This window comes from Eurypyga helias, unplaced genomic scaffold (genome assembly GCF_000690775.1).
Source record: "Eurypyga helias isolate BGI_N326 unplaced genomic scaffold, ASM69077v1 scaffold26246, whole genome shotgun sequence".
Classification (NCBI taxonomy): Eukaryota; Metazoa; Chordata; class Aves; order Eurypygiformes; family Eurypygidae; genus Eurypyga; species Eurypyga helias.
In genome coordinates this window covers 74,357-84,368 of record NW_010256387.1, presented here as the reverse complement: position 1 = coordinate 84,368, position 10,012 = coordinate 74,357, and the positions used below count along the sequence as shown (strand labels likewise).

Below are 10,012 nucleotides of genomic sequence, written 5' to 3'. Positions count from 1 at the left end.
AAACTGTGGCTGTCTCTTGGTATGCCTGTCTGACAAGATTGACCTACTTCAGAAGAGAAATGGGGATTGTTTTTAAATATGAACCATTTTTCAGGTAGCTTTGTTGCCTACTTCAGAAGAGAAATGGGGATTGTTTTTAAATATGAACCATTTTTCAGGTAGCTTTGGTGCTGGTCTCCTAGTTGCATTTATGCAGAAATGAAGGTCAGTAGGACAATGGCAATCTCATCTAGAAGGGAAGATATTTTTATAATGTCCAGCAGAGTGAATCTCACTTAAATCCTCAAAATTCAATCCTATCTCAGCTTGCACGTGAAAATGAGAGACTGACATGTTTTCCTGATGGTATTTTTTTCACTGTGTAATTTAGGAGTAAGAATTCAAGGCTGAGGCTGAATTTCTCTCTTCGATATTTCACTGTTGATATAATCCCATGAGCTCCCCAGATGTCTCTTCAGGAAGGTATTGAGACATCACCTGCTTTCGCAAGGCAGCACGGTTTGACTTCAGTGAGTAGTAATTCTTTGTCAAAAGCAAAATTTGTGTGGTGTGGTCTTGTTTTTTTGAAATGTGGCATGTGACAGAATATTTCCTTATTTAGCACTCAGAGCTTTCTATCCAACCATCCAGCCAGCGAAACTGAGGAGGACTGGTCACTGCCCTCTCCTCAGTAGGACTTCGTTGCTAGCAGCTCTCGTCATCCAGCTTTTGGTGAAGGGAAGAAAACAGCATTTACAATTATGTTGTCTGGGTTCTTGCTTGTTCTTTCTCTTGTTCACAGTGCTTTGCAGCTGGTGGGTAAGTGCCTCCTGCTTGCCTCCTGTAAAGGTGTCTGAAAGTGCTTCCACCTCCTCTGGTGTTTCTGGGTGATTTATGGCACTCTGGCAGTGCCTATATGTACATTATTAGTTTGGGACATATAGATGGGGAGTCTTCTAATGGCAGGATCTAACAGAAAAAAGAAATGGATAAAAAAGGAAGCAAAGACTGAATTCTTAATGGTTTTATTCATGTGTAGTGGCAGTAACATTTCAATAATGCCAGAAGATTAGAACTAAGAAAATAATGAGATATGTTTACATGTCTAATTTTTCTTAGTCTTTAATTCTGTGTTCTGATTTTTGAGCTGTTGGTGTCCGGGTAATGGTTAGAAAAATCAGGCAGGAAAATTTTCAGGAGTGGTGAAATGTGGAATTATTTGTAGGACATTAAGGTGTTCACAGATGATGGCTGTGCAATCCAGAGAGATTTAGTGTTGAAAAAAAGGATTATTTTAATTTACTGTTTTGAATAGACTCACTGAATTCACTGGCACTGATAAAGTGGATGAAAATAAAATGAAATAAAGTTGGATTAAGTTTCTTTCTGAAAGCTATTGTAGAATTGCAGTGACAATATTCCCACCAAATCTTTGGCTGCAGTTTTATTGTAGGTGTTAAAACAGATAGCTTCTAGAGATCTGAATGTTTAAGGTTAAAACGTTTTAAATTTAGCTCCTGAGTTAAAATTGTTACAGTTTTCCTCAGAGTATGTGGCAGTTTTTTTTAACCATCCATGGTATCATAGCAGGCCAGAATAACTATTTTCAGTGTACTGTATATTTAATCAACTAAATTGACTTCAACTTTTTGCAGGCTTGTAAATAAAATTTCTTTAGCCCTTTAAATACATTGTAATTAAATATGACACCCAGTGATCAAGAGATGTATCAGGAATTAAAATTAGTTATGAATCCCACAAGCTCTGGAGGGAAATACAACCAGGTGGGTCACAAAGTACACCACAAAGCAGCTGAGCAAATTCATAGGTGTGATTCACTGCTGCTACTGATAAACTCATTATAGGACTTAAATTGGCTCAGCTACTTGTACTTTACATTGGAGGCAACACTGTAGACCTGATCAGAGAAACTACCTGGAGAGCTAGGGACCCAACTTCTGGTACAGGTGGACCTTCTAACTTCCACCAGCCTTTCCACGTTGCCAAATGGTGGTCAGATACTACTACTACCCAGTTCTTGCTACTTTTTCAAACTGTGATTGCTTTCCCAACATTATTCTTAGTTTTGCATTGCAATGGCTCATAGTAGATACTGTAAGTCTTGTAGGTCAGCAAGGCCAATGAGCCCAGAGTACCCTTTTTGAGGCTCAGAGGTGTTCACCCACATTTATACAGTGAAAAGGAGAGGAAATGTGGGTTTGGGAGACAAATGGCCCAGCACAGACAGGTGTGACCCCACCAGGAGACCTGTAAGATCTGGCAGGGTGAGGACAGTTTGCAGAGGTCAGAGGTCTACAAGGCCATGCATATGAGGGTAGATTGAAACAAGGAAATTTTAATAGCAGTGTAGTTGAGGGTATTCACGTGACTGAAGTAAATCAGTTCCACAAGCTGTGCTCAGCTCTGTTGATGCAGCTGACTGCCACTAATCAACAGTATGGTGACATATAATAACGAAATACATATCCTGTTGTCCACCCCATTGCTTTTTAATCAGTAAAATTGATGTGGCACTGGGCTCTGTTCAAAACCATCATGTTTTTATCTGATATGAATATAATGACTCCTTGTTCATGAGAATGGGAAGCAGAATGATGTCACATATCCACTATATATATATTGTATATTAACCGTTTAACTATTTATTGCCTTGTTTTACAGACATTGAAACATTTTTAATACATAATAAAGTCAACAAGCTCTGTCTTCAGGCATCTGTCACGCAGTCAGTTAGAACTGCCACTTGCCATCAAGAGAACGAATCACAAAAATTCAGGTGGATCACTGATCATCAGCTTATGAGTGTGAGACTGAACCTATGCCTGGGGGTGAGGTCAAAGGAAGATCAGGCTGTGATCACTCTGTATCCATGTAATCAAACAAGTGAGCTCCAGTGGTGGGAATGCAGAAATGAAAGCCTCCTTGCAATCCAAGGAGAAGATTTGTTTCTCAGTCCTGGAAAAGAAGAACATGATAATGTTTTATTAGAGAAGGAGCTAAGTGCAAAGAATAAGTGGAAGATCTATGGGGCCATGGATGTTTTATGTCCCCAGGGATATGAAGGTACAGCAAATTGATTCTTTTATCCTTTGCACTAACTTCTTTATGAGTATTAGAGTGTTTTCGATCTCTGACTAGTCTGATCCTTTCAATGACCATCAGAGTTTTAGAAAATCAATGTACTGAGGGAATTGGCTTTGAGTTTAATGTCATATTTATGGCCAAGCATGTACTGTATACATATATATATATGTTGCATAATACACATGTTATTTTAGTGTATTATAGTATATTGGTATTACAAGTATTATAAGTATTAGATATGCTCTATATATTTTCTAAGTATATATTACATGTTAGGGTATAAATATACGTACTTATTTCCTCTTATACTATATATAAGTATTCTCCGAAGTCGCTATTACTCACCATAATGTGTCACTATATTGTTAATAGAGAGTATAAACTGATAAGTTTCTTAAATACCAACAAGGAAAGAAAATCATGTCCGCAAGAAAGAAGCACTTTACAGGTGAGCTGAGAAAGGGCTGGAAGTACAGGTAAGGCAGAGGATGTGTGGATTTTGTGACTCAGCAAATGAAGATGCTCATGGAATGATTAGCATTAAGTGCAGTTACCCTTTGTGATTAGCTGAAGTCTGATTGTTCTGAATGTTTTCCTACATTCAGAATTAATGCTCTAAAAACACACTGCACAGGATATTTGAAGTATTAAACTCTGAGCCTTGCGTGTGGGAGCTGTGCCACTGTATGTGAAATACTTAAACGGTCACTGGAAGAAAAACAAAGATGGATTGTCTAACCTGATGTTTACTTTTTCTAGGAAGTAGGACTTCTAAATATTAACTCCTTCTGTTTCACATTTTATATAAATCTTAACATTGTTTAAAATAGTAGTATCTTAGGGCAGAGCTCTGAAGCTTTATTAAGTTTGTAAAAACCTCTTGGTCAGAACAAAAATCTAGTTGTAGACATCAACTATGAAATATTACTTTACATAAGAATAGCACTGCTCTAAAACCTATGTCAGCAGCTGAAGTCTGGAAGAGTGTTGAAATCAATTTTGTTATGGAGAAGGTAACATGAAAAACACTGAGATGTAATTCAGCCCTTAGCGTAGCCTTCACATTTTTCACAGTATACATTCATTTATTATTTTCCATACTATCCTTATTTTGTCTTCTCAGAGATCTTTACGCTGCTAGGAAATGCTTTTGGGGCACCCTGTGTATTCCCTTTCATGTACAATAAGCAGTGGTATGCCGAGTGCACGGATGCTGGCCGGTCAGATGGCTGGCTCTGGTGTGCAACCACGGCAGACTATGACACAGACCAGCGATATGGATTTTGCCCATCAAAAGGTAAATTTGCAATTTACCTTCAGGAATCATGCAATTCTCTTCAGCGGAGTATTGGGAAACCAGCACTAGCAGAATATGAATGTTTATAACAATGCATAGTTTACAAGGATGTATTTACTATATGATATAGAATCATAGAATCACAGAATGGTTAGGGTTGGAAGGGACCTTAAAGATCATCTAGTTCCACCCCCCCTGCCATGGGCAGGGACACCTTGCACTAGACCAGGTTGCTCAAAGCCACATCCAGCCTGGCCTTGAACCCTTCCAGGGATGGGGCATCCACAACATCTCGGGGCAACCTGTTCCAGTGCCTCACTACCCTCTCTGTGAAGAATTTCTTCCTGACATCTAATCTAAACCTCCCTGATTTCAATTTGTACCCGTTACCCCTTGTCCTATCACTACAGGCCCTTGTAAAAAGTCCTCTCCCAGCACCCTTGGAGGCCCCCTTCAGATACTGGAAAGCTGCAATGAGGTCTCCTCAGAGCCTCCTCTTCTCCAGGCTGAACAAGCCCAGTTCTCGCAGCCTTTCGTCATAGGAGAGGTGCTCCAGCCCTCTGATCATCTTCGTGGCCCTCCTCTGGACTCGCTCCAAGGGGTCAGTATCCTTCTGGTATATTGCCACATCCTGCAGCTCTCTATGCAAGGAAATAACGCATTGGATAAAGATGTGGAGAAAAGTGTGATTGAAGAGTAAAATAGCATGTAGTTCACACTAACTGTGGGCGTGTTGCTGAGCAGCATAATAATTTTGAGGTCCTCACTGTTTCCCAGCCAGGACGTGTACTGTCACCGTTGTACAACCCTTCTCTGAGGACCCTGTTGTGATGGATGTGGGCACACAAAAAAAGTGCTGTAGGAAGATAAATAATCAAGTTAATGTTTCAGTCTGCATGGTTGTCATGTGAATATTTTTTTACTTAAGTGGAATGTATCCTCATAGTGGCTGGGAAGCAGTTTTCCTGTCCATTCTAACAACAGCCTCCTGTCCCTGGTATTTCTCTACAAGTTCAATCACTTTCTGAAAAATGTCTACCAGTCCTGTGGTCACTTCCCCCTCCATCCCCCTTTATGGCCTTGCTACTGACAGGGAAGTTTTGCATTCAAGGTGTTGAAGACTCCTGACATTTCTCGGCTTTCTCCAATATTCCTCCTCATTGCTCCTGTTCAACATTGCGTTTTATTATTAAAATGCCACTTTACACTAATTGGTTCCAAATGTGCTTTTGGCTTGTTCAAATCCATAGTCAAGTATGCTTTCAGGTCCCTACAAAGACACCAAGGACACTGAGCCCAAACGGTGTGTGACATAGGCTCAAGGAAAAACTTTCAAAGCTTTTGAAAGCCAGTCCCAGTTAGTTTTTTTGGGGTTTGTTTGGGTTTTGTTTTGTTTTAATTCAGCTTCATACCGACTTCTGGGAACAGTCAAATATCTGATTCAATTTCATAATGTGCTTGATTGGGCATGTACAGATCTTCAACAGACCGAAGACACAAAGGTTATCAGAAGAGGAGCACGATGCAGCTCAGCACCATTGCAGTGCCCGGGCTCTGAAGCTGTGTCACAGGCACATCCAGAAGCTCTTTGCAAGGGTGGGATTTATCTGACAACTGTTTTGATGCTAAATTCAGGTCTAGAGCTGGTTCTCACAGCTCTCAGTGGGAACTGCTGTCCAGAAGGAGGAGGAGATGTTGCATATGTTTATAGTTTTCACCCAGGATTTCTGCAACAGCACTCCATGCTATATATTTTTCTATGCAATCATTTCCCTTGTAGAAATTCCTGAATTATGTATCTTCATGGAACAGGAGGCAATATTTGCCAATGCTATCTGTCAGTTTATAGGCCTTAACTTCATCCTTCCTCATCCCCCTTGTAACATTTTTGGTCTTCTTGAAAGAAGAGCACAGGTGACATTGAATGAGAATGCCAAGCACAAGGAGAACCTGCAACTCATTTTTCTGGGGGTGAGTTACTATCACCCCCAAAATAATTATTTTCTCCATAGATAAAGACACTACCTGGACTACAGATCTGTTAAGAAATGTCCACTACCAAATAAACTCTGACTCGGCTGTCACGTGGCACCAAGCCAGGAAGAGCTGTCAGCAGCAAAATGCAGAATTATTGAGTATCACAGACATTCATGAGCAAACATACCTTAAAGGTAAGGAAGTAAAGCAAACCTTGACGTAGATTCAGGATCAGTTCAGTCCATCATAACAGTTAAAGACTATTTAATATGGTTTTGACTAATGTCTATGAGCCTAAATATGCATAACTAAATAAAATCATAGAATTTGCAAGTTTGGATCAAAATCACTGCTAAATTTAAACAGATTACAAAGTATTCCAGCATCCTGCAATTGCAGCAGTTTGGCTTTCTATTTTAAAATGTTATCTTATATTAAAACCTCATCTTTTTTTTTTTTTTAATTTATAGGAGAAAAAAAACTTCTGAAAAGTAAATGAAAGTTTTTTTTCTTTTTGATCAAAAGGAGCCTCTAAACCAAATTGAAAATAAGAGAAAAGTAATATCTTTTTTTTTGGCACAAAGATATCTTTTGTGTCAAATGCAGTTTGACATCTGATGTTCTCATTCATTTGATAAACTGAAAAGAAGTAGTTATTTAGAGATCCCAAATCATGGCTGTACCTACCCATGTATTGATGGAGGAATGGTATGGAAGAAACCCTCTGCTGTTATTTTTAATGATGAATTTGACTTCAAAGAGCTTTTATTATTATTTATACTCACACTGTACCAATATTTCTACTTGAATAAATCCAGTATTGTACACAGTTTATCCTATTGTATAGAAACACTTTCATTTTGGATATACTCTGCGGCACCTCTTCTGAGCTCAATTCACATTAGGTAATAGAATAAGAATGGGGTTTTTTGTTTGTTTACTTTTTACAGAAATCAAAGCTTTGGCATATTTCAATTTATCAGTTCTCTCAGTATCTGAAGATATTTGTAGTTAGCCATTTAAGAATTGTAAGTCTTCCTAGAGACATCATTAGTGACTACTGCTAATAAAAAAATAATTTTTCTTCCTTTGGTTACTTAGAGTTAACAGAAGGTACAGATTCTGCACTGTGGATTGGACTCAACAGACTGGACTTGAGGAGGGGATGGGAATGGATTGGAGGCAGCCCTTTCCACTACTTAAACTGGGCTCCAGGTAGCTGTGACTACGTTTTATTCTATATTTCCAAAGAAAAAAATATATATATACCTCAAATACTGCTTTAAATTTTATTATCAGATGGATATGCCATGAGATAAGTATTTTAGCTTTTCTTGCTTTAGAAGAAGCTTTATTTCTATACCGATACAAGCCAGAAACTTGTATGTATTGCAAAAATTATTTTAGCTCTGAAAGCAATAGTGTCTTTCCCAAAAATATATAGTCTTTCATTTCTTGTCTCTAGCAACAAAACTATGAGGGGGTTACATGTTCATATCCACTTAAATGATACCCGAATTCATACAGACATTCCCATTACCAGACACCTACCTCAGTTCTTGCCAGAGCTGGGAAAGACATGGTCCTTGGGGCTCTCACTTCAGCCAGGAGTGATTTCTCCTGTGCATTTTAGAGCTATTTGCCTGTCAGAAAAGTTCACTTTTTTTTTTTTCCCCCCTCCTGCACCTTTCCCAAAGGAAGTCCCTCTCCAGAATCTGCAAAACTCTGCGTGGTTCTGAATCCTGAAACAAGATCTAAATGGCAAAATTGGGAATGCGATCAGAAACTTGGTTACATTTGTAAGAAAAGAAACTTTATCTTAGTTCCCTCAGGTATGTTGATACGTGTTGATAATTAAAAGTAGAAGCTGTTATCTTAATTGCTTGGCATTCACATTGATAAAGATGGGCAGGAGAATTTTATTAGAAATAGAAACTATTTTTTGTTTTTCTGGTTTGCTTTTTACAAGTATTGCACATTTTCTATGCTGATCACCAGTCACAAAACCCGCAGAATAAAACAGGTAAAAGCAAAGAGTGTCCAACTTGTCCCATCTGTCCCTGTTTCGCAGACAGGTTTCCCATTTGAACACACACACTACTGAGCATGAAAAGGGAGAGCAAACCAAAAATTACTTTTCAGAACAGGGGCATTAGTAAAAATAAACAAAAGGAAGAAAGTTTGACGCATTGCAAAGATAAAAGATATTTTAAGTGTACAAGGATGTTGGTGTTTATCAATGTATATGTCTAGTTCTTAACCTGTCTAGATGACTTTCACTTTATCAACGTAATTAATCTTTTAAAAATTCGTAAGCATTCTATGTTAGCTGCCGATAATTTCTGATTTCTATGACAAATAGGTACTAAGTAATAGAGAAGCTGTTCAAATTACTACATTAGTGTATTTGTTACAGACTTTTGGCTATATAAGAACCTTAGAATTTGCATTAAATAATGTTTGTATTTAAGTGTTCCTTTTCCAAGACAGAAAATGCCAGATCTAGAAACGTATTTATATTTTATTGTGTCCATCGTTTCCTTATAGGGATATTTTTCCACAGAAAATCTGAGTTTAGAACTTTTGCACAGAATAAATGAAAATAGTTTCAGTGTCGTGTCCCTTGCATGGCATTTGAACTCCTTTGATATTTGTTCCTAGCTGACACTGGGCATGTTACTTGCCCAGATGGATGGGTACCATATATAGATCACTGTTACAAGATCTTCAGGGAGACCAAAGGATGGGAAGAAGCTTTGACTTCTTGTCAGAAGGAAGGGAGTCATCTGGCCAGCATCCAGAATCTTGAGGAGCACAGCTTTATGGTCTCTCGTCTTGGGTACAGTGAGTGTTTCCAAAGGGGGCTTTTGCCTTTGTCTGCATGTGAGAAGCACCAGCTAGCTGAATTGACATGTAGCAACTGTATTAACATGAAACACTGAAGCCAAAGACATACAAGGAGACAGAGGTCCAGTGGGGTTAGGCTGGTGCGGTGTTTCTCCTTCTGCTTCCTAACAGATGCCACTTTCTGTGCTGCAACTTGCTGATGTACTCGATTGTCTTTACTTGACCTTTGCTCTGCATGAGGGTAGAAAGACATCAGTCATTCCAGTGAAAAGCTTTCTGAGTGAAAGGATTATGAAATGTAACTTCCACTTTGAAAGAGTGCTTGTTATGTAAAACCAACATATTTGTACTGCTTTCTGTGCATTTGGGGAACTTACAGTGTGGCTCTATGTCATTCTGTCTTGTGGTCAACCAGTACCCAGATCAGCAAGTTCACAGGACTCTGCAAAGGTGGTAGAAGAAACTTACTGCAGAATAATTTAGCTCTCTACAGTGCCAGATGGAAAAGATCAGCAAAGCTAGCCAAGGTGTTTTCCAGGCAGCAAGCTGTGGAATTGCCTGGGCTGCCTAAAGAACTGTTCTCAAGTCATTGGATCTAACGTGTCAGTGGGGTCTCGCCATGGCCTTTTTAATATTCCTGGCAGAAACCTGAGGAGTCCGTAGACATGTTGCTACTTTGTGCCCCTGTTAACAATTTGCTTTGAGGTACTAAGAGCCTTAATTAACTATTGAAAAAGTGAAATATGTTCAAAAGAGGAAAATTTTTTCATCAAAAAGTAATTGTTCTGTTTATCATCCAACCATAAA

The 10,012-nt window shown here is 38.8% G+C and overlaps 1 protein-coding gene across 1 annotated transcript in view; it reads left to right on the top strand.

Moving 5' to 3' along the window:
* The first annotated feature begins 740 nt into the window (after positions 1-740).
* The window catches only part of LOC104511162 (macrophage mannose receptor 1-like), a 35,214-nt gene continuing 25,942 nt past the window's right edge, over positions 741-10,012 (top strand). Inside the window, exons 1-7 of the mRNA XM_010153658.1 lie at positions 741-798; positions 2,662-3,063; positions 4,208-4,381; positions 6,394-6,552; positions 7,460-7,573; positions 8,056-8,190; positions 9,020-9,202. Coding sequence (XP_010151960.1) covers positions 741-798; positions 2,662-3,063; positions 4,208-4,381; positions 6,394-6,552; positions 7,460-7,573; positions 8,056-8,190; positions 9,020-9,202 — 1,225 coding nt within the window. The remainder of the gene's footprint in view (positions 799-2,661; positions 3,064-4,207; positions 4,382-6,393; positions 6,553-7,459; positions 7,574-8,055; positions 8,191-9,019; positions 9,203-10,012) is intronic.